Genomic DNA, 27,743 nt, shown 5'->3' with positions numbered 1-27,743 from the left:
TACGATCCAAAGCAACCCTTGGCTATGAGCTGCGATGCGTCACAGTATGGGCTCGGCGCAGTTATTTTTCACATACTTCCAAATGGCATGAAAAAACCTGTTGCTTTTGCGTCCAGGACGTTATCACAAGCGGAAAGGGGCTATGCCCACATCGAGCGAGAAGCGCTAGCGATAATCTTTGGCCTCAAAAAGTTTCATCGCTCTCTATATGGGCGAAACTTCACGTTGTTCACTGATCATCAACCATTGCTAGGCATCTTAGGCTCACAGAAGCTTGTTCCATCTTTGGCGGCGGCCCGAATGCAGAGATGGGCTTTGATCTTGGCTTCTTATCGTTACGACTTGAAATATCGGAAAGGATCTCAAATGCAAGTCGCAGATGCGCTCTCCAGACTGCCTGTTGCAGTGGGAACCAATATAGATCAGACATATACACTAGCCGTTTTCCAAACTATGCTACTGACGGCCAAAGATATTGCCAAATCGAGCAAGTATGACCGTACGCTCAGCAAGGTATACCGATATACACTGGAAGGATGGCCAGCACAAGTGCAAGATGCCGAACTTGTGCCGTACTATAGCAAACGCTCGGAGTTATGTCTCGAAGCAGGTTGCATCACGTGGGGGAACAAAGTTATTGTGTCCACAAAGTTGCAGGACTCTGTGTAAGGACTGCTGCACGAGGAACACCCTGGGCCGTCACGCATGACGATGCTCGCACGCAGCCTGCTATGGTGGCCAGGGTTAGACTCGGACATCGAAAAAACTGTAAAACGCTGCAGCATTTGCCAAGCAATGCAAAATACTGCTGCCCGTGCTTCACTCGAGCCATGGCCGTTTCCCGCCCGCTGCTGGCAGCGAGTACATGTAGATTTTTTTGAGTTTGAAAAAGCGACATTTCTCCTGTGTGTCGACTCGTTTTCAAAGTGGCTCGAACTGTTCCCTATGTCCTCAACTACCGCCGCAAAGACCATCGAGTGCTTGCGAAGTCTGTTTGCTGCTTACGGATTCCCTGAACAACCTGTTTCTGATAATGGCCCACAGTTTTCATCGCAGGAATTCCAGGACTTCCTCGATACATGTGGCATCCGACGCGCGTACAGCCCGCCATACCATCCGGAGTCCAACGGGGCAGCCGAAAGGGCAGTTCAAACGGTCAAGAAGAGCCTTCGCAAGCAGCTCCTCCACGACAGCAAGGGAGTTAACAGCATGATCGCTGCGGGAGAGACTGGATCACTTCTTGCTGGCGTATCGGACAACACCTAACACGGTCACAGGCAAGTCTCCCGCAGAACTATTCCTGAAGCGAACGCCGCGCACAAAGCTTTCATTACTAAAGCCGTCGTTTCGTGATGACATGGAGAAAAAGCAAGAAGTAGTAAAAAGGCAGCTTGATCAACGAAGATCGATTTTCCGTTCATTTAGGTAGGGCGACTTCGTATACGTGAAAACCGCCAGGAAAGAGAAGGTGTCATGGACGGAAGGGCGTATAGTACAGTCGAGAGCGATTTGAAGGTTATCGCAAGGTAGTTATCGCGCGAGCGTCGACTGGGAACATGAACAGCGCCATGGCCCAGAATTCTCTGCCGAGGCGAGGGGGGTATCAAGCCAGCTTCCCTCGCTCTTTTTGCTGTTCCTTCACCAGCCGTCACTCCCTGCTGGGACATGACTTCCTTTTTTTTTTTTACTTTGGTTTTGCGAACAGGCAGTGATCGTTGTGCGTACGACGTATTCTTCGGTATTATCTGAAATTGTGCACTTTATCGCAACAAATGGAAAGCTTAGAATAGGGAGAAAGGGCGGTGTGTTTGTCGCGGGGGAGGGGGGGGGGAGCGATGGTTGTTGTATGGAACAGCGAACGAGGGAGAGAATAGTGCGAAATCATGATTTTTCCTGTTCCAAATTTGGCCGCCAGGTGCCTGAAGTGCTCGGCTGGTCGACGCTCGCGCGATAACCTTCAAATTGCGCTCGACTGTACGGCAAATCAGCCCTGTGACCTACCTTGTAGAAACGCAGAACGTCGTCCGGCATGTTCATATTGATCATTTGCGTTCGCGAAGTTGTTTCCGACATGCAGGGTTGGAGACCGAGGCGATGGGTCCTAGATTACCCAGGACCAAGGACTCCGCACGCCATCAGGAGGCCTTCGCTGAACCCCAACAGGCGCATCATGAGGTGGACATGCCTGCCCTGAGGATACCCAGCACGGATGAAGATGGCTTCACCGCACGCCAGCAGGTGCATCCTGAGGTGGGCATGCCTGCACCTCCCCTTCTCGAAGATGCTACAAATCGGAACCCACCACCACTGGAAGAGCAGGAAGCGCTACCTCCAGCTGCCGACATCGGGGATCCTCGGACGCAAGCCTAAACTCATTCAGACTCTCAAACACCTCTGCGCAGAAGTCAGCGCACCCGAAAACCACCTGACCGGTACACTTCTCATGATTTCCGTCATTGAAACAAAGGATTAAAGACAATGATCTTGGGGGGAAGGAAGAATGTGATAGCGCGTGTGCATGACGCGCCACTTGCGAACTGACAGCAGCGGATAAGTAATCGCGCTAGCTATATAAGCGCGTCAAAGAACGAATAAACGTCATTCCTTATCCTGCACCTGGTCTGGGCTGTTTCTTCGAGTACGGCCAGCTCGGCTGCCGCCGCTACTACAATTACATGTCCCAATAAATTTTCACAGTTGATAGGAGCACTTCATTCTCCGTATCTGTCCTCGTCTCTGTGGTGCCACAACAAGATAAAAACAGATACCACTTCATGATCGAATAAGTCGGAATAGACTGATACAACATAATCATCAACACAGCGATCAAGAAAAACCAAATCAAGGACAGAACTGGATGAACTGCCTACACATGTAGGCTCATTCACAATTTGAGCGAGATTATTTTCAAACATGATATCAAACATATTGTAGGAATCATTTGCAGAGTCTGCTTTGGAAAGGAAGCGGTTCCACTCAATGCACGAAAAGTTGAAATCACCTACCAATATCATTTTGTATTTACTGTAATGCCTCATATGATCTCTCTATATACTGCATACAACACGAGAACATACCCAAATAGGTTCATCTTTAAGCCTAAACATTGAACGTCTTTAACATCTGGAAGAAGGCTTCTATGTCCAATTTTGTTATTACAGCTACACCACCGCCCTGGCTGGTCTGTCGTTACGATAAATTTTGAATGCTGGCGGAACTAGATCGTCATTACTGACTGCACTGTGCAACCAAGTTTCGGTAATGACGGTGATGTGTGGGTTGTAGGATAAACGAACTCCTTCAATTAGGCTTGTCTTATTTACAATACTCTGGGGATTTATATTTAGAAGCCTAACAAGCTTATTCGGGATGGGTTATGTGCAAGCTGCTTAGGGGGGGGGGGGTGAAATTAACTGGCGTTCTGTTTCGTCTCGTCCCAGACAAACACGTCACTGCCGATGTGCAATTTGTCGTGAACAAGAAACACTTTCTGGCCTTGTAAATTTTCGGTTTTTGTGCTCTTCCACAACATCTTCCGTCTATTTAAAGTAGCCGGCGAGTAATCGTTCTGAATAGAGATAGCTGAGCCTTTATGTTTGCTGCCATTATTAAAGAGTGGTGCTTTTTCATAGAAATCCTGAAAAAAGACGATAACCGGTCTTGCTGATGCCTTCTTATCTAGCCTATGAATGCGACCAATTGATACACAATTTACGCCAAGTTGTTCTTCAAATGTTTCTGTGATTAACAGGGCACGTTGTTGGGCTAGTCGGTCATACATACTTAAAAAAGGGGAATTGCGCTCTTCTCGTCCGTGTCTTTTTTAGCGCAATTCCCCTTTTTTAAGTTTCTGTGATTACTTTACACTTAAGATCGGATTCAGTTTCATTTGTTTCTTCGGTTATACCGTAAACCATAAGGTTAGAGCGCCTACTTTTATCTTCTAAATCTGTAAGCTTACGAGCTTGATGGCCTACAGAAGAATGGCATGTACGAAGCGCGTTTTCGAGAACTTCTAATTTCAAGGTTTTAGCTTTAAGTTCGGAAATGTGCTCTTCAATGCAAGTGAACTGAGCTCGAATGTCCGCAATCATGCCATCTGTTTTTGATTTCAGTTAAAGCATCTCTTCTTGCAGATAATTTTGTCCTTCTAGTGTCATTTGAAGTAATTCATTGTTGGAAATGGGACCAGTATTTAGTTCAACGTCCCCACATAAAAGGAGGTCAAGAACATGTAACACTCATACGCTATCACCAGACACCGTTGTGGGCACGGCAGGACAAGCAAAAAACGGCAGCCACTTTTAAAAGAACTAGTATACGAACCAACCTGTACAAAGTAAAGGAAGGGCTTCCTTAACGCCATACTCTCGCCAGGCCCACCGTGCCCAGTGAAGGTGAAGTGGTGAAGACAGTCCTTTAAGTAGACACCGGTCGGTGATGTAATGAATCCCACGGGAGGAGCGGTCGGCAGCATCACGGTTCTATGGCTGCCATGATGAAGTTGAAGATGTCCCGGATCATCGCCGATCGCGCAAATGTCAAGCTGTATTGTTGGCACGTGCAAGGAAGTTGGTTGATATAAGCACGATGGGTCACCGGCGCAGAAGCATTGCATCGACATTCCAGATAGGCATAGAAACCCAGTACAAAGTAAAAGAAAGGCTTGATTAACACCGTGCTCTCGCCAGGCCCACCGTGCCCACTGAAGGTGAACACAGGGCCTTTAAGTAGACACCGGTCGGTGACGTTATGAATTCCACGGGAGGAGCGGTCGGCATCGTCACGGTTCCATGGCTGCCATGATGAAGTTGAAGATGTTCCGGATCATCGCCGATCAAGCAAATGTCAAGCTGTATTGTTGGTACTTGCAAGGAAGTTGGTTGATATAAGCACGATGGGTCAATGGCGCAGAAGCATTGCATCGACGTTCCAGATAGGCATAGAAACCCAGTACAAAGTAAAAGAAAGGCTTGATTAACACCGTGCTCTCGCCAGGCCCACCGTGCCCACTGAAGGTGAAGCGGTGAAGACAGGGCCTTTAAGTAGACACCGGTCGGTGACGTCATGAATTCCACGGGAGGAGCGGTCGGCAGCGTCACGATTCCATGGCTGCCATGATGAAGTTGAAGATGTTCCGGATCATCGCCGATCAAGCAAATGTCAAGCTGTATTGTTGGCACGTGCAAGGAAGTTGGTTGATATAAGCACGATGGGTCACCGGCGCAGGAGTATTGCATCGACGTTCCAGATAGGCATAGAAAGAAACCCTGTACAAAGTAAAAGAAGGGCTTGATTAACGCCATGCTCTTGCCAGGCCTACCGTGCCCTATGTACTATGTTGGCTACAGTTGAAATTACAACTCGAAAATTAATAGCAACACCTTTCATAAACACGCCATATGCCAAGTACCTAAAAAATCATTTCACAGTTAATTGTGATACTTCTTTCTGCGCTTTAATGGTAGCGCGGCCACTTATTTGCTTTATTGGATAAAATGAAACATAGAGGCTAGAATAAAAACACAATGCATTTTTATAGTCACCTAAATGAATAATTTGAAAAACAAAAAACATCGAACCATAGCAGTTGTAATTAAAGTTTAGAACGTCATTCCATTCAGCATTACGTCCCTCTCAAACATTGCGTCTGCTCTAAAAAAAATCACGTGCCATCAAAACATGTACCTCCCACGACAATCGAAATACTCATGCGTTTGTTGCAGCATAATAAGCTCCGTGGCTAGATATACAGCGATTTTGTAAGGATCCAGATATCGCCATCAACGTGAAATTTATGTACGTTTTCTGTGCAATAATGAAGAAATAAATCATTTAAGAAAAAGCAGAATACGGAACAAACCTTCCGTTATATGTCCGCAAATGGTACCTGAACGTGATCGCAAGTTCCGCTCGAGAAGGGATCGGCTCCCGCACGACATGCAGTTTTGTCAGAGGTTCTTCCAGAAGCGAGTGCAGTTCCCCGAACTTCTTAGGGGTCATCCTGTAATATTTCTTGAAATAGGCTGGGTCCCCTAACATAAGCACTTGCATCTGCAGACAACAAATTAACTACAGTATGAGAACACAAGCAGAGTACGAACCGTAGAACATGAACTCACCCCCGTGTAAAATTCCGATTCCTGCTTTCTGTTGAGCCAATAGGCTTCGTCCACCACTGACTCGGAGTAGGAGCATTCATTAGGGCGTGTCTCTTCTTTAGCAGAAAATACTACGCCAATATCAGAAGGTACCGACGACTGCAATCATTCGCTGGTTACAATCATTCACCGCAGCCATGGCCTAGTGGTTAGAGCACCCGTCTCGGCTGCGGGAGGTGGTTAGTTCGATACCCACCGCCGGACACCCACCGGTAAAAATGGGTACAAGCGCCCCCTGGCTTGGCGCTCGGCTTTTCTAGGGGTGTTTGCTTGGGAGAGATATATTGCAACAAGATTTGCCGAGATAGGTGGTTCATAATGAAAGTGTGTTAACTGCGCGAAAAAGTAGGACAACAGGAAGAAACACATACGACACTTAGAAGCGCAGACTGTCAATTTTCGTTGAGAGTCTGCGCTTCTAAGTGCCGTATGTGTTTCTCCCTGTTGTCCTACTTTTCCGCGCAGTTAACACACTTTCTTGGGAGAGGCTTAGTAAACCCTTCTGCGCCGTCCCTCCCCGGTGGGCCCAAACCCAGTTTCGAACCTTGCAGCCTGCAAAGGTGGTTCATGTTCGTCTTGCAAAGGTAGCCAAGTGTCCGCTTCGCCGTTCTCCTCATCGGCTCCGCGATTTCTTCTTTCTAGGAGCACCTTCGTTTTTTCGAGATGACAGAGAAGATCGAGGAGCGGGCGTGTATTGCGCGTATGTTCCATTACGGGCGGGAAACGTCGCAAAGCGCGCTAAACGAGGCACTGGCTAGCAGACGCTCAGCCAGAGCCCAACTGTTGCACACATTTGCGTGCAAAAGTAAAAACAAAAATATTGTTACATTGTTACATGGATGCCATCCAGCCGGACCCCGACAAAATTCGCGCTGTAAGTGATTTTCCTATACCGAAATCTAGCAGCGACTTGCGAAGCTTCCCTGGTCTTTGCTCATATTTCCCGCGATTTGTACCAAACTTCGCGGAAATCGCCCCTCCACTCACGCAGCTTCTGAAAAAAGAGGTCTCCTTTTCCTAGGGCCACGAACAACCGGTCGCCTTCGTCGCTCTTATTGCCCACCTCATCGTTGCGCCAGTGTTGGCTCACTTCAATCCGTCAGCGCCCACAGAAATACGCACCGACGCATGAGGTCATAGAATTGGTGCCGTTCTCGCACAACGTCAGCTCGGCTCCCCTCGCGTCATCGCCTATGCCAGCCGACTCCTCTCCGCGGCCGAGCAGAATTAGTCCATCACTGAACGTGAGTGCTTAGCCCTAGTTTGGCTCATTACGAACTTCCGCCCTTACTTGCACGGGCGGCCATTCACAGTTGTCACTGACCACCACGCATTGTGCTGGCTTTCCACACTGAAAGACCCTGCCGGCCGCCTTGTACGTTGGGCCTTGCACCTTCAGGAGCACAATTTTTCAGTAGTTTATAGATCTGACCAGTTGCATCGAGACGCCGATTGCCTGTCCCGTCATCCAGTCGACCCGCCAGGTCAACTTAAATATGACAATGACGCTGGCGTGCTATTTCTGACTTTTCCCACATTCACCGTGAGCAACGCCAGGACTCTTAGCTTCGTGAAATTATCAATCGCCGAAGCGCCGATCGCCATGACCCTTTCGTTTGTGCTCTACGACGGCACCTTATACCAGAACAATATGCGACCTGATGGCCCCGACCTACTACTAGTAGACCCTCAGCACCTACGCCCAGCCGTCTTGAACAGCTTCACGACGCTCCCCCAGCGGGTCATCTAGGCGTCTCTCGCATATACGACAGTGTGCGCCGTCGGTTCTTTTGGCCAGGGCTATACCGCGCAGTCCGCCGCTACGTGGCCTGCATGTGACCGCTGTCAACGCCGGAAAAAGCCATTAGTTTTACCAGCTGGACTTCTGGAGCCTATCGACATCCCCATAGACCCATGGACATTCTAGGGCCTTTTTCAATGTCCGCATCGGGGAACAAATGTATTGCGGTGGCCACTGATCAAACCACGCGCTACGTGGTCACACGAGCAATACCAACCAGTTGTGCAACTGATGTCGCTGCTTTCCTCCTGAACGACGTTATATTCGTCCATGGAGCTCCCCCTACAACTGCTCACCGACCGTGGCCGCTGCTTTCTTGCGTGTATAGTCGACGAGATCTTACGATTGTGCAACGTTTGTCATTCTTTCACGACTGCCTATCATCCACAGATGAACGGGCTTACTGAACGCCTTAACCGGACATTAACTGACATGCTGTCTATGTACGTTTCTGATGACCACCGCGACGGGGACATAACGCTGCCATTTGTGACATTTGCATACAATTCGTCGCGTCACGACATTACCAGCTACTCTCCCTTCTATCTTCTATACGGCCGTGAACCTCTGCTTCCTTTTGACAGCCTGCTCCCTTCTGTCCCCACTGCCAGCTCATATGCTCGTGACGCCATAGCCCGAGCTGATGCTGACCGCGTTGTTGCTCGCAACCGACTCGCAGCCTCGAACACTCCCAGAAACGTCGCTATGATTCCTGTCATCGCAACACCCAGTATTCTTGCGGCTCTGTCGTGCTACATTGGACCCCAGCTCGCCGCGTTGGCTTCTCGCAAAAACGTTTGCCCCGTTATACAGGACCCTACCGTATTTTACGACAAGTGACTCCAGTGACATACGGAATTGAGCCCTTGCACCCCGCAACGCCTACTTCTACACCACGCACCGAGACGGTCCATGTTGCACGCCTCAAGCCGTACTACACGGACCCTGGTTTGGACGCTAGTACGCACCGGGACAGTGCTTTTCAGCCGGCATGTTACATTAGGCGGTGCATGAACTGATATCTGCATAAGGACGGAAGAAGAATCTCGTGAGCTTGGTGAAGACGATGCTCGAGCAGTGTCGGTTGGTGCCCGGTTGACTCTGCCGTGTTTCTGTGTGCTGTGTGCGCTGTCATCTGGGACTAATCTCTTGGCCTTACCTTGCTGCATATCAATATGTATCTTGTACTTTGTATTTTAATAAAATGACCCAAAATAGATACAATATCGCTAGTTCTACATTTATTATTAGTAAAATATGCCGGTGCCGCTTGCGCCGCACCGACAAAAATCACAGGCGCCGCAAGCACGTGAAATGACTGTTGCGGCCGCAACGACACTGCGACTGGAATGAAATTTTTCGTCTGAAACGGCCTTGCTTTGGTCAGTGCTCGCGTAAACAATGGCGTACTCAGGGAAACCAGGTTTTCGCTGAGCGAGAACGGCACCGATGCCGCTGGCGTCCGTGTGCAGTTCTTTTGGAGCGCAGGGGTCAAAATGAAGCAGTGTCGGAGAGGACGTGACAAAGCGGCGGAAGGTGATGAACGCTTCGTCGCATGCAGGTGACCAGGCAGGCAAGTCTGGGCTCCTAGCAAGAAGCTGCGTCAAAGGGGCAATATTGTCGGCAAAATTTCGCACGAAGCGGTGGAATTAGGAAAAAGCCCCATAAAGCTGCGCAGTTCTTTCAATGAGCGGGGCCTGGGAAATTCCGACATTGCACGAAGCTTGGACACCGTCCTTGGACACGACGTAGCCTAGCGTGCAAACCGGCACATTCTTTAAATTGAGCAGCGGACCTGCATCGCTCAGACATCGAAGAACACTCTCGAGGCGAAGAAGATTTATTTATTTATTTAGCAAATACTGCCGGCCTGTGTCAGAGGCCTTAGGCAGGAGTGGGGTACAAACATCCTGGTAAAAACAAGATGAACATTACAACAGAAGCAGGAAAGAGTAAGAATCAAAACCAGAGCATGCCACACAAAACCGAGTGCAGAGGCAGAGAGTTGACAAACGAAGTCTAAGTTGACAACGAACAAAGGCATTCAACTTGGCCCAAAACGGGGGAACATAAGAGCCCTATGCTTCATTAAGAGCTTGTAAAAATAGATTCACGGATTCGCAATTGACCCGGATTCGAACCCGACCTCGGCGGCTGCGTTTCGATGGAGGCGAAACAAAGAGGCGTCCGTGTGCTGTGCGATGTCAGCGCACGTTAAAGATCCCCAGGTGGTCGAAATTACTCCGTAGCCCTCCACTACGGCACCTCTTTCTCTCTGTCCACCTTCACTCCTACCTTCCTCCATTCCCTTACGGCGCATGAACTGGGTTCAGGTGTCCACAGAAGCAAGTGTGACAGATACTGCGCCTTTCCCTTCCCGTGAACCAATTATTATTATTATTATTATTCGCAATTGACAATGTCTGCGGCAATGTCTGTTGACAATGAACTATTCCATTTAGTGACGGTATGGGGAAAGAAGGAGTATTTAAAAACATTTGTTTTACACGAAAACGCGGCGACTCTTAGGATGGTAGGAGCGTGTAGGGCGACGAGAAGTGTGCTCAACTAAATTCCTTCCTCTATTTTTATTTCACTGTGATAAAATAAGTGGAACAAATTTAATTTTTCGCGATGACGACGCAAGGCCAGTTCTTCAAGACCTGCGGTTTTCAGTAGGGCAGTTGAAGAAACTTTCCAACTGTAACAATTAAATATAAACCTGGCTGCTTTGCGTTGGATATTTTCTAATTTAAGTTTGTTAGTTTCGGTCCAAGGGTCCCACACTGTTGCAGCATATTCCAATATTGGCCTAAGAAATGTTTTATAAGCTAAAAGTTTTATTTCTTGTGCGGATTGTGCCAGCGTTCTTCTCAGATAGTGTAGTTGTCTTAAAGCTTTTTTTCTATATACGATATGTGCTCGTTCCATCGAAGATCAGAGGTTAAGGATTCCTAAGTACTTAAAAGTGCTTACAACTAAGAGGGGTTCATTGGCTATGCGGTATGTAAAACTTACAGGATTCTTTTTACGTGTCACAGTCATTGCTACAGTCTACTTGGAATTTAGAGTCATTTGCCACGTGGAGCACCATTTTTCTATTGCAGATAAAGAATCGTTTAAGAGGAGGTGTCGTCAGGGCTACTAATTTCTTAATAAATTATACAATCATCTGCAAATAGTCGTATTTTAACATGCACGTTTTGAACTATGTCATTAATAAATACTAAAAAGAAAAGGGGCCCCAAGACTGAGCCCTGCGGAATACCGGATTCTACTGGAAAGCATCAGAAAGGATACCATCAATAACCACACTTTGACGTCTCTGCGAAAGATAGGCTTCAATCCATGAGAGAAGACAATCGTATTTGAGTATAGGTTTTAACTTCTGCAGTAATTTCCGATGGAGACACACGGTCAAACGCCTTCTCGAAATCAAGAAAAACAATATCAACTTGATTATGGCTATCTAGTGCTGCCGCTAAATCGTGAACTGTTGCAATAAGCTGTGTTATGGTGGAGAGAACGCGGCGGAACCCGTGCTGATTATTATTCTCCTTGAGAAAGTTAGTCAAGTGCTTGCTGATGATATGTTCAAGCAGTTTTACCGAAGTGCACAAAAGGGAAATCGGCCGGAAGGAAGAAGGTGCTGATTTGTTTTGTTCTTTAGGAATCGGAGTGATTTTTGCAAGTTTCCAATCACACGACAATTCAGAGCGTTCTAGAGATTTTCTAAACATTAAAGTTAAGTATTTTGCGCACGATTCCGCGTATCGTACTAGAAAGGTGTTGGGTATTTCGTCAATCCCTGGCGACTTCTTTACGTCTAAGTTAAGCAAGAGAACTAGCACACCTTCCTCTGTTATACAAATGTCACTGATTGGAGACAAATTGTCAAAAGAAGAACATTGTGGGATACAGCCGTCTTCGTGCGTAAATACGGAGCTGAAGTACTGGTTGAGCGCCTGTGCTCTTTCTAACTTATCGTCCATAATTGCAGTATCTGCAGAAAGACCAAGAATCGATTTCTTGCGTGGCGCGAATTATCGCCAAAACTTGCTTGGAGAAGAAACAAGGAAGTTTTTCAAACGAACCGTGTAGAAATGATGTTTAGCCTTACTGATAGCGTTCCGAAACGACAGGCGTAGCACGGAAATCTTATCGGCAGTCCGCGAAGAAGGACGTTTTGAGTGTTGCTGTCTCGTTTTCTTTACTTTACGTCGAAGATGCGCGATATCTTTTGTCATCCATGGATTACTACTGCGCAAAAGTTTCCGTTTTCTTGGTACAAACTCACGTATACATTGGTGAACTAAGTAAGATGGGATGGAAAGTCCTTCGAGAAGATGACAACATCGTCTAGGTAGCAGAGGCAACTCTACCATTTCAGCCCCCGTAGGATGTTGTCCATCACGCTCTCAAAAGTGGCTGAAGCGCTGCACAAACCAAATGGCATGACGTTGAATTCATAGAGTCCGTCTGGCGTGACGAATGTGGTTTTCTGACAGTCATCCTCAGCCGTTGGCCAATAACCAGAGTGGAGGTCCAGCGTAGAAAAATTTTCAGCTCCTTGCAGACAGTCAAGGGTGCCATTAATACGAGGTATAGGATAAACGAGGATAGTCGATGCAGAATCGAATCGTCTTGACGGGGAATACCTATGGGCTATGATAGGGCTGCATTACTTCGCGCCCGAGCATATCACTCGGTCATCGATGATGCCGCGTTCGGCGGCTGAGACGCGGTAGTGGTGGTGGCGTAGAGGTGCATAGGCACCGGTGTGGATGTGGTGGCGGACTGCGGTTGTACGTCCCAGCGAAGTTTGGGGGCGGAGTCGAAGGAGGCGTGAATTGTTGGAGCAAAGCGACAAGCTTGTTGTACTGGGTAGTGGGCAGAAAGGCGTCGATAGAACGGTTAAAAACGTGAGATGGCATCGAGTCTGTGACTCCAATAAAAGTGAGGGCGTTAATATGAAGCGGTCTAGAGTCATGAAGAACAGTAGAGGCGTCGGCGGGAACAATGATATTAACAAGCGATTCTTCACGAAGTAAAGTTGCGTGAAAAGGAAGCTGGTTGGCGACTTACGCTATTACCACCAGAAATTGTCAGCACGGCGGGAGCAGCACATGTTTGCGATTGGCACAACGATCAGAAGGTGTGTACACGACAATAGCGTCAGCGAAGTTGGCACAAGTGACAGGCACAAGAACAGACGGGAAAACAGGGACGTCGGTGTCGTCGGCGGCGAGGAGAAGCGCTGCAGTAGCAGGAGGTGCTTGCACGATACTGTCACAAAGTGGCAAGAAATCAACGTGAGTACGAGCAGAGTCGATGATGGCGTGATGTTTAGACAAAACGTCGCATCCGAGAATTACTTCATGAGAGCAACGCGCGAGAACAATGAATTTAATGGTGCAAGAGATGCCTTGTATGATGAGCCGGGCGGTACACTCAGCCGGGGGTCGAATTTGTTCTGCACTAGCTGTTCGCAGCGAAAAATCTGGGAGCGTCGTAGTCCATTTCTGAAGGTTTTTGGTACAGATTGCGACTAATCGCGGACACCGTCGCACCTGTGTCAACAAGGGCATAAATAGGAACACCTTCGACAAAACTTCAATAATATTGACAGGGCTTGACATGGTTGCTATGGATGAGGCTACCAAGATAAAGTACATAATGAAGGGCATTGATGTAGATGCATTTCACATGCTGTGGGCAAAGAGCCCAACCGCAGTGGTCTCAGTATACAACCTTTGCAAGAGTTTCAATGAAATGCTCAAGCAACGCCTCTGCACTCGTCGCTCTCCCGCACCTGCTGCGTCCATCTGTGGCCTGGCTGTGAGTAGTGACATTTTGGCTCACATCAAAGATTTTGTTCGAGATGAGGTCTCCCGACAGCTTGGGCTTTTGTCTGGTCCACGCCCGTCGACTACAGCCCAGCTACTTACCCCTGCGATCCTACACACCATCACGCAGGAGGTTGTCGATGCACTTCCCAGTTTTGGCCAGCCAGCGCCTGTCACACCACATGTCGACCCTGTTCCACTGCAGCCCACACCCCGGCCTTGCTGCACCATTAAGTTACAACCCCCCTGTGGTCGTGCCGCCACTACCTGTACCAGTACAAATGCCTCCCACATATGCAGAAGTGACCGCCCGCCCTCCGCCGCCACAGTCTTTTGCGTACGTGCCGACAATGGCGCCACCGACTATCGCTCCACTGTACCTATCAACGACGCCTCCATACAATCCTTGGCGCACGAATGACAACCGGCCTATCTGCTATGCCTGCGGTATTCCAGGCCACGTCGCCCGCCTGTGCCGTCGTACTCTGCGTTCTGCCCCTGCACGCACTATGGTTGACAGCAATTATCAGTACGACACTTTGCGCCCACCTTCGGGGACACCTCCAGGGCAGCCGCACAGCTCATCGGGCCGACAGAACATTGCCTTGCACCGCTCGCCGTCCCCTCGCCGTCGGTCCTTGTCGCCAATGCGGCGTCGCAGAGTGACACAAGACTCGGAAAACTATCAGCCGCAGTTCCTGGGGCACGAACTGCGCACATTTCGCCTACCACAAGTCCTCGTCTGTCTCCACCGAACATTCTCGAAGATTTGTCGACGGTATTCGTGCCCTTGCACTCGTCGATACCGGGACCACTCTGTCAGTCATTAGCGAAAGTGTTCGCCGCTCGTTTCATAAAGTCACCACCCCGCCTTCTGGACTTTCTCTTCGCACTGCCAGCGCCGATTCCGTTCGTCCGTCTGCTGCTTGCACTGCACGTGTAGCTATTGCGGACGTCTTATACGTTGTCGAGTTTTTAGTGCTTGCGTCCTGCTCGCATGACTTAATTCTTGGCTGGGATTTCCTTTCCCGCCACCATGCGGTTATTGACTGCGCCCGCGCCCACGTCGCCTTCTCTGTGCTCTGTGATGCGGTTCTTGACCATTCGCCATCTTTTTCTTGCGTCAAACATGTTGTCGCCGACGACACCGACATTCCGCCCAACTGTGCTGTGATTGTCTCCATGTGAGTACCGTTTTCTTTCGATGCAACTGTTCTTTTTGCGCCTTCTCCCATATTTGCCTCTCGCCGTCACCTCCTTCTTCCCTTTGCTATCATTGATATTAACCGCGGCGCCGCTGACATAGTTGCTGTGAATGTCTCCACCGCTGTGGTCCCGCTACTTCGTGGAGAATGCCTTGGTCATATTGAAGTTGCTGACCTCATCTCGCCGTTTGAGGTTGATGGGTATCTACCACAGAGTGCCCACGTAGCCTCCGTAACGCCGATTACTGAGTCTTCCGATATACCAAGTTGGGACCTTTTTCAATTGTCTGTGGCCAGTGACTTCGACCCGACTCACCGTGAACAACTGTTTGCTCTCCTCAACCAGTTCCGTTCTTCGTTTGATGCTCAGACGACTTCCTTGGGCCGTGCGACTGAGGTTGTTCACCACATCGACACCGGCACTCATGCCCCTCTTCGCCAGCGCCCTTACCAAGTTTCGCCCACAGAGCGCCGTGTTATTGTTGACCAAGTCGACGACATGCTACAACGGGGTGTAATTCAGCCTTCATCTAGTCCGTGGTCGTCTCCTGCGGTACTCATGAAAAAGAAGGATGGCTGCATAAGATTTTGCGTTGACTACCGCCGTCTTAACAAAATTACTCGTAAAGACGTATACCCACTACCCCGCATTGACGACGCCATCGATTGTTTACAAGGAGCTGAGTTCTTTTCCTCCCTGGACCTGCGTTCTGGCTATTGGCAAGTCCCTATGGCTGAGTCTGACCGACCCAAGACAGCCTTTGTTACCCCTGATGGACTACATGAGTTCACTGTGATGCCGTTTGGTCTTTGCGACGCTCCTGCTACATTTGAGCGAATGATGGACAACGTATTACGCGGCCTCATGTGGAAGATTTGTCTTTGTTATTTGGATGACATCGTCGGTTTCTCTCCCGATATTTTCGACGCACCTCGTGCGCTTGCACCAAATCCTGAGCTGTCTCACTGGCGCCGGTCTCCAACTTAACCTGAAGAAATGCCGTTTTGGCGCCCGCAAGCTGACAATACTGGGTCATGTCGTGTCCAAGGATGGCGTCCTGCCCGATCCGGACAAACTACGTGCGGTCACTGAATTCCTGTAACCGATGTCTGTTAAAGAGCTGCGCAGCTTCCTATGCTCATATTTTCGCAGTTTTGTCCGCAATCTCGCTACCATCATTGCAGCGCTTATAAAATTGCTGAATGGTGCCGCCGACTTGTCTACATGGACCCCACTCTGCGACGGTGCTTTCACTACGCTCCGACGTCTACTAACTTCACCGCCCATTCTCCGCCATTACGACTCATCCGCTCCTACAGAGGTGCACACTGACGCCAGCGGCATCGGCCTCGGTGCTGTCCTCGCTCAACGTAAGCAAGGCTTTTCCGAATATGTGGTTGCTTACGCTAGCCCAGCGCTAACGAAAGCTGAATCTAACTACACCGTCACAGAAAAGGAGTGTCTTGCAATCGTGTGGGACCCTTCTGGGCGCCTCGGCCGCTAGTCTCTTCGCCTTCAAGACTTTGACTTTGAAATGATATATCGATCGGGACGCAAACACTCCGACGCTGACGCCTTGTCACGCTCGCCGCCGCCTTCTCCTGCACCCTCGCACTCGATATCCGAACCCTCCGTTGCAGCCCTCACCTCCGACGACCTGCCTTTTGAACAACGCCGGGATCCCTCGATATCTTCGCTCCTAGACGTCCTCACCGCGTCCTCAACGTCTTCATTCCCACGAGCCCTTCGTCGCCAAGCTTCCCATTTTACGATCCGGGGCGGTCTGCTGCATCGCAAAAGCTATCGCCCGGATGGTCGCCAATGGCTCTTGGTCATTCCCCGCCATTTTCGCACAGACATTCGTGCCCATCACCATGCCGATCCGCAAAGCGCACATGCTGGTCTGTTGAAGACATACGAGCGTCTTTGCCAGCGGTACTATTGGCGGGGGATGTACAACTTTTTCCGCCGCTATATTCGGTTCTGTACTGCTTGTCAGCAGCGGAAATCGTTTCCGCGCCACTCCGCCGGCCAATTACAGCCATTGCCTCGTCCAGCGCGACCCTTTGATCGTGTTGGTATCGACCTCTATTGTCCCCTTCCATCTTCGACATCAGGCAACCGCTGGATAATAGTCGTCATGGATCACTTCACTCGCTACGCGGAGACTGCAGCCCTGCCTACGGCTAGTGCTCGTGACGTCGCCTCCTTCATCTTGCGTCACTTCGTTCTACGTCACGGGGCTCCTCGTGAACTTCTCAGTGACCGCGGCCGCACCTTCCTATCTCAAGTGGTCAGCGAGCTGTTGAAAGCTTGCCAAACAATAAATCGAACCACCACAGCTTACCATCCTCAAACCGACGGCCTCACACAAAGGTTTAACCGAACGCTTGGTGACATGCTCGCCATGTACGTTTCTTCTGACGCGTCTAATTGGGACCAGGTGCTTACATATATCACCTATGCCTATAACACAGCGTCTCAGGCAACGACTGGATTTTCCCCATTCTTTCTCCTATACTGTCGTGAGTCTTCCTGTCTACTGGACACCATACTTCCTTACCACCCGACAGTTCAGAGTACACTTCTCTTTCTGCTGTTGGCCGTAATGCTGAGCAGTGCCGTCAGTTGGCGCGCTCATTCACGTCGTACATTCAAGATCTTCGCCGACATGAGAGCGATCACGGAAAGCCCGCTGCTGACTTTCCTACCAACACCCTCGTTTGGCTGTGTGTTCCGGCTGATTCCAAATTCTCTGCAAAGTATAATGGCCCTTATCGTGTATTAGAGCGTACATCACCAGTTAACTACGTCGTGGAGCCGGCAACGCCTTCTTCAGACCATCGTCGCCGCGGGCGAGAAGTCGTTCACGTAAGTCGGCTTAAGCATTACTACGACCCCCTTGTCATACCCTCGCCCTAAGTCACCAGGATGGCTCCGTCTTTCCGCCGGGGCAATTGTAAGGAAGATGATGATACAGCGCCGAAGCTAACGACGATGAAGACGCCGATCAGCTGGCGCGCACACTGAGAGCTCGGACCGCCTTGTTCGGACGATATTGTGCCTCGCTCTACGATCGCCTTGTGCCACCGGTCGCCGTCTCCAGTCCTCCGAATAACCCCCAACAAACCCATCTTCAATATATATATATATATATATATATATATATATATATATATATATATATATATACCTCAGTAATCTGCGATTTGCTGATGACATTGCCTTGCTAAGCAACTCGGGGGATGAACTGCAAATAATGATTGATGACCTAGACAGAAAAAGTAGAAAGGTAGGCTTGAAAATCAATATGCAGAAGACTAAGGTAATGTTCAACAGCCTCGGGAAGGAACAGCAGTTTACATTAGGTAGCGAAATACTGGAAGTAGTAGGCGAATATGTTTACTTAGGACAGGTAGTAACCTCAAATCCGGACCATGAAAAGGAAGTAACAAGAAGAATAAGATTGGGATGGAGCGCATTTGGCAAGCACTCGCAGATTATGACTAGCAGCTTACCGGTATCGCTCAAGAGGAAAGTATACAACAGTTGCATCTTGCCTGTACTCACTTATGGGGCTGAAACGTGGAGGCTAACCAAGAGAGTTCTACTTAAGTTGAGGACAACCCAGAGGGCTATGGAACGAAAAATGGTAGGGGTAACATTAAGAGATAGAAAGCGTGCAGAGTGGGTCAGAGAAATAACTCAAGTTACCGACATTCTAGTGGAAATTAAGAAGAAGAAATGGACATGGGCAGGACATGTAGTGCGAAGAGAGGATAACCGATGGTCACTGAGAGTAACAAATTGGATTCCAAGGGAAGGAAAGCGTAGCAGGGGGCGGCAGAAAGTTAGGTGGGCGGATGAGATTAAGAAGTTCGCAGGGGTCAAGTGGATGCAGCTAGCACAGGACCGGGTTAAGTGGAGAAATATGGGAGAGGCCTTCGCCCTGCAGTGGGTATAATCAGGCTGATGATGATGGTGATGATGATGACATATATATATATATATATATATATATATATATATATATATATATATATATATATATATATATATATACTTGCGATAAAAGACGTTCTTGGCTGCAGAGGAAATAAATAGCAAAGATGCTTAACACTTCATTTATTCGTCGTCGACGTTTCGACCGGTGTCCGGTCTTTCTCAAGAGTGTAGGTACATTGCTTGAGTTTCAATTTTAAAGGCTTGAAAATAGTACGGATGCAGAAAAGAAGGAACAACCCCGCCCCTCACACACACACACACACACACACACACACACACACACACACACACACACACACACACACACACACACACACACACACACACACACACACACACACACACACACACACACACACACACACACACACACACACACACACACACACACACACACACACACACACACACACACAAAAATATATATATATATATATATATATATATATATATATATATATATATATATATATATATATATATATATATGTATATATAGCACTGTATAGATTTTTCCGTCCCTTTTACACAATGCCTCATGGCCCTGTAAGGTATTCGAAATAAAAATATCGTAACGGATGAAATGGTTTTAATACAGGTGAACTTCGTATGAAGGACGGATGCACACGGCTCAAAAATCCCGGATCAGTCTGCGCGCGCCTCGCTTCCTCCGCTTCTTCGTCTGCTGCTTCTGCTGCTTCTCAGTGTGCCGCTACGCTGCGTAACAATTCCCCCGGGCAAACGATTCTCATCCTTTAGAAGATTAGGTAGATCGAAGATAGCAGCGCTTTATGCGAACCACGTGAACAACTTGTGTCTTGCGGATTCGGCGGTTACCCACCGTGACTTTGGTGATAACGTAATTCACGTCATTCAGTTGGTCCAACACGACGAAGGGGCCATCGTACTTGCAGAGGAACTTCTCATATAATCATCGCTTGCGAATTGGCGTCCAAAGCGAGACGTAGTCTTTAGGGTAGTAAGCAACTGCACGATGATGCAGATGTTCTTTCGAGCGGCTTTGAGAAGCCAGTGTCCGTAAGCGGGCTATACGACGGGCTTCTTCGGCACGGCATAGTATCTGGGAAACAGACGCATTGTCGTTGGGAGACAATGGGAAGATGGTGTCTAAGAAAAGCTTCTGCGGATCCGGCCTGATACCATATCCTCGTTGACGAGGAACCCAAGAACTAAAGTTTGTCGCTCTCCAAAATGGCACTTCAAATTCAAAATGAGGCCCGGTTCGCCAACGCATTCAAGAACTTTATGGAGCCTCTCACTGTGCTCTTGGAAGGTCTTTCCAAAAATGATAACATCATCAAGGTAACACATGCATATTTCCCATTTGAGGCCACGAAGGATAGTGTCAATAAATCGCTCGAACGTCGCGGGAGCGTTGCACATACCAAAGGGCATTACATTAAATTCGTATAAACCCTCTGGTGTTACAAGAGCAGTCTCACGGTCGGATGGATGTAGAGGAATTTGCCAATAGCCAGATCGCAAATCAACAGAGGAGATATATGACGCCGAATGCAGACGGTCGAGAGCGTCATCAATGCGAGGTAACGGGTATACGTCTTTCTTTGTTGCCGCATTCAAACGACGGTAGTCTACACAAAATCGCCAAAACGTGTCTTTTTTTTTCGCACCATGATCACAGGTGCGGCCCACGGACTGGAAGATTCTCGGATGATTCCTTTGTGTAGCATTTCGTCCACCTGTTCTTGAATTATCTTGCGCTCTGCCGGGGAGACTCTGTAAGGTTTTTGGCGAATAGGGGGTGCGCTTCCTGTGTTAACTTTGTGCTGTAGCCGAGAAGCTGGGAAATGGCTACCCGATCCATTTGAGGCAAAGTCGAACACTTGGGCATGAGTTGTCAAAATGTCTTGAAGAATATGACGTCCACTAGATGGGAGCGATTTGTTGACCATGCCCTCAAACTCAGCAAAATATTCAACTTGTCGTTCACGGCTCATCTGCAATCGGAAATAATTCCAACGGTATGAGTCACATAATTCTCAAATCTCGCGAGTGTCAAACCAGGAGGAAGACGAACAGGCTCCTCTGATACGTACGCTGACAGCCCAGAGGTATGCGCGACCTTCCTCCGCCTCCACGACGGAACGTGGCACCAAAATATTTTTTTTACGCTTCATTCGAGACATTTCGCTCGAGGACTATTTAATGTTTACCCCTGAAGGGTAAACTGTTTATGTTTACCCCTGAAAGATGACTTCACGGGGAGAAACGTCGCCGTCATCGCAGGCAGCAGCACGTCTTCCTTCAAAGCGAGAACTCCTTGATGACTCTGAGACATGTTATCTACTAATGCGGGGATAATGTTCGGCTGCAAACAAATTTCACCGCCACTAAAGTCTAAAGTCGCACCACACTCGCGCAAAAAGTCAACATTCAAGATAACGTCATGCGTGGGACGTCTCAATACAACGAATTCTGTCCTATAGCACTCGTCACAACTGAAACTGAGCACAGGCCAACCGGAACTAAAGTTTCACCCCCAATTCCACAAAACGTAGTGTTTTTGTCCCACACAAACTTAACTTTCTGTCGAAGACGGTTCTTAAATGAAAGGCTCATAACTGACACAGCGGCACCAGTGTCAACAAAAGCATCCGCTTTAACATTGTCTACACACACTGACACTTTGTTCATTAGCATGACGATAGGTAGAGGTATGCGTGAAATTGACCGTCCGGCGACCTTTCCTCCATCGGTCGCACCACCTAGTTTCCCAGCGGTGGAGAAACAAAGCGGCGACGTGGGGATGGCGAACGGGGTTTTGCTGCGGTAGGGGAGTGATTCTGCGGTCGGACACAGGGGAGTCATTCCGTGCGTGGCGTCATAAAATCGGAATTCAATGGGAGAAAGGGCTGCGTGGCTAACTTAGGCATCATCATCATCAGCCTGACTATACCCACAGAAGGGCGAAGGCCTCTCCCATATTTCTCCAATTAAACCGGTTCTGTGCTAGCTGCATCCACTTGCACACTGTGAACTTAGCCTCATCCGCCCAACTAACTTTCTGCCGCCCCCTGCTACGCTTTCCTTCCCTTGGAATACATGCCCTGCCCGTGATAGTCTCTTCTTGTTGATTTCCACTAGAATGTCAGTAACGTGAGTTATTTCTCTGACCCAATCTGCACGCTTCCTATCTCTTAATGTTACCCCTACCATATTTCGTTCCATAGCCCTCTGCGTAGTCCTCAGCTTAAGTAGAACCCTCATGGTTAGCCTCCACGTTTCAGCCCCATTGGTGAGTACAGGTAAGATGCAACTATTGTATACTTTCCTCTTGAGCGATACCGGTAAGCTGCTAGTTATAATCTGCGAGTGCTTGCCAAATGCGCTCTATCCCAATTTTTTGTTATTTCCTTTTCATGGTCAGGATCTGCGGTTACTACCTGTCCTAAGTAGACATATTCGCCTACTACTTCCAGTGCTTCGCTACCGAACGTAAACTGCTGTTCCTTCCCGAAGCTCTTGAACATTACCTTAGTCTTCTGCAAATTGATTTTCAAGCCTACCTTTCTACTTTTCCTATCTAGGTCATCAATCATTATTTGCTGTTCATCCCCCGAGTTACGTAGCAAGGCAATGTCATCAGAAAATCACAGATTACTGAGGTATTCTCCATTTACCCTTATCCCTAACTGCTCCCATTCCAAGTCTCTGAATACGTCCTCTAAGCAAGCTGTGAATAGTACTCGGGAGATCGTGTCTCCTTGCCTAACACCTTTCTTTATGGGAATTTTGTTACTTTCTTTATGCAGAACTATGGTTGCTGTACAGCCACTACATAATCGTCCAGTACTTTCACGTACGGCTCGTCTACTCCCTGATTTTGCAATGTCTGATTCACCGCCGAGGTTTCTTCTGGGTCAAATGCTTTTTTTGTAATCAATGAATGCTGTGTATAAAGGCTGGTTATATTCCGAGAAAGTTTTTATCACCTGGTTGATGGTATGGATATGATCGATATCAGAGTATCGTTCCGAAAACCTGCTTGATCCTTTGATTGATTGCCGTCTAAGGTTGTCTTGATTCTATTAGCGATTACCTTAGTAAATACCTTATACGTAACAGACAGCAAGCTGATTGGTTTGTGATGTTTAAGGTCCTTAGCATCCCCTTTCTTATGAATAAGGATAATTTTTGCATTCTTCCATGGTTCCGATACCGTCGATGACACCAGCCACTGCGTATACAGGGTTTTTCTAGCACGATATCCCCCACGCGCCCTTCAACAAATCTATAGTTATCTGAACCTCTCCAGCTGCTTTCCCCCTTTTCAGTTTCTAATTCTTTCTTGACCTCGTCCTTCGTCACTGGTGGAACGTGTGACTGTGTTTCCCTGCTACCAATCTCAATACGGTCCTGACTACTTTGTCTACTGTAGAGATCTATATAGAACTCCTCGACGACTTTGACTATCTTGTCCATATTGTGGGACAGCACTTGCACAAACGTCTGTTCTTTTCCAGAACCAGCTGGCACACAGCGCGCGACGCTCCGAGCAGCAGTCAGTGATGATGATGATGATGGATCTACACAGATGAAAGAGGTGAAAGTTCACGCGCTGAGCTCACACAAATCCCCCGGACAAGAGAGCGGCCACCCTGGTCGCTGATTACAGGGATGAGGGACGACGGGCATAAGGCTTCATGCGCGAGACGTGGACGATCTCTTGGGAGCGATTACGTCGATCTACGACGGTGTGCGAGGGAATAACGCGATGGTTCACCGGAGACTTTTGTTGGAGTACTGTATAAGGACCAATGTAACGATGGCGGAACTTCTCACACAGGCCAGGAATGCGGATTAGTGTCCACAGGCGAACATCACCGGGGTAAAAGGAGGGAGTTCGATGGCGTTGATCATACAGGGCTTTGCGTTCTTGTTGAGCATCTTCAGTGTTCAAACGGGCAAGTTGGCGACACTGAGCCATACGAGTGGCAAACTCTTCGCCCAGAGATTCAGACGTAGAGGGAGCAGAGTTGAAAGTATACTGTCGAATACTGTCGATGGTTGACGGCCATAAACTAAAAAGGAAGGGCTATAACAAGTAGTGCGCTGAACAGCGGAATTGTAGGCGCAGGTGAAGAAAGGTAAAACGTTGTCCCAGTTCCGGTGATCAGGAGCGATATACATGGATATCGTGTCGCACAAAGTGCGATGAAACCGCTTGATGAGTCCGTTTGTCTGAGAGTGGTAGCTAGAAGAAGTCTTAAGGACGGTGTTGGCTGCGCGCAGTACTTCCTCAACCACTTGAGAAAGAAATATCTTTCGACGGGCGGTAATGAGAACACGAGGAGCACCATGACGCCAAACTATCGCACGCAGCAAAAAGTTGGCGAGTTCAGAGGCGGCACCGGAGCGAAGAGGTGCGGTTTCAGCGTACCGCGTTAGATGGTCGATGGCAGTGACAACAAAACGGTTGTCGTCTGACGTCAAAGAGAGAGGACCATACAAAGCAATGGCGACCTTGTCAAAAGGCACAGATGGGCAAGGTAGAGGTTTCAGTAGGCCAGCAGGAGGGAATGTTGAATGCTTGCGATGCTGGCAAGACGCACATGATGAAATGTATTTGGCGACGCTGGCAGAAAGCCCAGGCCAGAAGTAGCGGCTCTTGATGCGGTCGTAAGTTTTAAAGTGGCCTAAATGTCCAGCAGTGGGGTCGTCGTGGTAAGCCTCCATAATTTTAAAACGAAGGGAGCGAGGGGCACAGGTACCCAGCGTTGACCCGTAGGGTGATAAACGTCGCGGTAAAGTGTTCCATGGTGAAATCGGAACCGACGAAGCTGACGGCGCAAGCGACTGTTTAGGACAACTGATTCTCCACGGAGGCGAGCGATGATTGTGCGGCAGTAAGGGTCAGTCAGCTGCAGGGACGAGAAATCAGCATTGTTCTCGAGTGGAGCTATAGCGATGGGTGCAACATTCAGGTGCCCAGCGGAAGGCTGACTCGGATGGCAGAAGGGAGAGGAGACCGTATGTGGGGCCGCGTCAGTAGGTATCAATGGGCAGCAAGAGAGGGCGCCAGCGTCGAGGTGTTTTCGCCCAGATTTATATGTGATGGTGAAGGTGTATTCTTGAAGACGTAGTACCCATCGACCCAGTCGACGCGGTAAGTTCTTCAGCGATGACAGCCAACAGAGTTCGTGACGGTCTGTGACAATAGTGAAGTGGCGGCCATACAAATAAGGTCGAAATTTTTGAACCGACCAAACAACGGCGAGGCACTCTACCTCGGTAATAGTATAGTTACGCTCAGCTGCAGTAAGCGTACGACTGGGGTATGCGAAACTTGCTCTTCAGACACTGCGTAGCAGCTGGATCCATCTGGTTCGCCTTAATAAACACGCCCATACAATTGCAAAGTTTTGTTTTTATAGTCTCAACCAGTGACTTTACACAGCCTACACTGTAAAAGTTTCTAAAAAAAAATGTTTGGCCAGCTGTCTTGCCAGAAATGTTTTCTTCTGCTGTGTTTCCTTTCTGATTTTTTGGTGATTTCACCACTTTTTCTGCTTACAACTAAGATAATTTCTGTAAATTGGCAGAAAGTATCTGTTATACAATATTTTTTTTTCACATTGAAGTTAATTGACATATTTTTCCTTTGTAGCTAGAAGAAAAAGTTTTTGATTTCATTTCTCTCTTTTCATATTGTATTAATCCGCATGTTTTCGTGTTAAAACCGGGTAATTACGTGAAGCTCCACATTCTTTCATTAACAGGATTTTTTAAAGCCATAGCCTTATGCGAAAATCTGTCCGCCCATAGTAAGGGCGAGGGAAACGACGGTATGCTTAAGGGAACCACTAATCTTTACTTTTTTGCGGGCCACTGAAGGAGTAGTGGCAATCCGTGTTAAAATTGTTACCTTGTGACCGCATTCGTGTGGATATTATTGCGCTTCCTATTTAGCAGGCATCACCTGATATTTAGGCAGGAATCGCTTAAAAATAGGAAATTGAACAGATGACATATGAACCTCTACTGTCTTGCCTTCTATCCAAGATTTCTGCTAAAAAACAAAGAATTGCTGTTTTTATTTAGTAAACTTGCTTTGGTAAATGTCCTACAACAGATTTCATCTGCATGTTAGCAGAGAGTAATTTTCTTTAAGGATCATCATCATCATCAACAGCCTGACTATACCCACTGCAGGGCGAAGGCCTCTCCCATATTTCTACCCTTAGCCCGGTTCTGTGCTAGCTGCATCCACTTGACCCCTGCGAACTTCTTAACCTCATCCGCCCACCTAACTTTCTGCCGTTCCCTGCTACGCTTTCCTTCCCTTGGAATCCAGTTAGTTACCCTCAGCGACCATCGGTTATCCTCTCTTGCAAGGGTGGAAGAACGGGCTAGTTGGTAAATTATCTTGGAAAGCAAACTAGCGCACTTCAAAACAAAGACACAGGAAGAGAACGACAACACAGCGCGTTGTCGTTCTCTTCCTGTGTCTTTGTTTTGAAGTGCGCTAGTTTGCTTTCCAAGATTATCCTCTCTTCGCACTACATGTCCTGCCCATGTCCATTTCTTCTTCTTACTTTCCACTAGAATGTCGGTAACTTCAGTTATTTCTCTGACCCACTGCACGCTTCCTATCTCTTAATGTTACCCCTACTATTTTGCGTTCCATAGCCCTCTGGGTTGTCCTCAACTTAAGTGGACCTCTCTTGGTTAGCCTCCACGTTTCAGCCCCATAGGTGAGTACAGGTAAGATGCAACTGTTGTATGCTTTCCTCTTGACCGATACCGGTAAGCTGCTAGTCATAATCTGCGAGTACTTGCCAGATGCGCTCCATCCCAATCTTATTCTTCTTGTTATTTCCTTTTCATGGTCCGGATCTGCGGTTGCTACCTGTCCTAAGTAGACATACATACATACAAGTAAAGATACTTATAGGTTTACACAAATTTTTTACAGTGTACCTAAGTTATAAGGCGAATATGACATTGCATCAATAATGCCTACGTCAGCCATTCAACGCTAGAACTGTCACACTCGAACTGAGCAGTTGGATGAGTGGGATATAAAGCGGCGACACAGCAAACTCACCACTTCTGCGATGTTCAGAAAGCCGTGCCAAGTGACCGTGTACTTGGGGTTAACGGCCAGGTTTCCTTTCAGTTTGGCCTCCTTCATTGCAGCCTGGGGAGTGTCTGCCATAGCTTCTTCTTGGATGCCTCATGGGGGGGGGGGGGGGTAACAATGAGGCTTAGCTTAGTGTAAACACCTTCTAACATGATATGCTACAGCTACGATAGCCTATTTCAATTCAAAAGAGCAGGAGACAAGTCACGCAAAACGGGGAAACCACAAGTCTAATGAATTAGTACAGGGGAAAATCAGAAAAAATTGAAAAGTATACGAACAGCTGATTAAATATTACAAGAGCAAGGTAATGATTTTTTTTGCACAAGACTAGAAAACGACGCTGCAGACAGTTATATACAGCACGACTAGGTATTGTGCTGATTGTATTATGTAATCGTCGCGAATCACACTTCTTTCGCAAAACATGGGCGACGCGTAAGTCAGAAACGGGAAAAAGCGTTTCTTCGGCGACATGCATAGTAATAGCGGTATGCGTGAGCAAGTTCGTAAGCGCTTCTAGGTTCCTTTCATGAAATCTTTCCATGGTGAATTATTGCTTCAAACGAGAAAAAGCGTCGCAAAAAGAGATGCGGCTA

At 48.1% G+C, this 27,743-nt stretch overlaps 1 protein-coding gene across 1 annotated transcript in view; it reads right to left on the bottom strand.

The window, feature by feature from the left end:
- LOC146177948 (uncharacterized) overlaps positions 1 to 27,219 on the bottom strand; it is a 155,329-nt gene extending 128,110 nt beyond the window's left edge. Inside the window, exon 1 of the mRNA XM_084581776.1 lies at positions 27,109 to 27,219. Within this exon, the coding sequence (XP_084437902.1) occupies positions 27,109 to 27,219 (111 nt within the window). The remainder of the gene's footprint in view (positions 1 to 27,108) is intronic.
- Between the last annotated feature and the right edge of the window lie 524 nt (positions 27,220 to 27,743).

The sequence above is a fragment of the Amblyomma maculatum genome, chromosome 10, assembly GCF_055883805.1.
Source record: "Amblyomma maculatum isolate TAMU_Amacu chromosome 10, ASM5588380v1, whole genome shotgun sequence".
Lineage (NCBI taxonomy): Eukaryota > Metazoa > Arthropoda > Arachnida > Ixodida > Ixodidae > Amblyomma > Amblyomma maculatum.
Note: the sequence above shows the minus strand (reverse complement) of the source record. Positions and strands in the feature narration are given on the sequence as shown.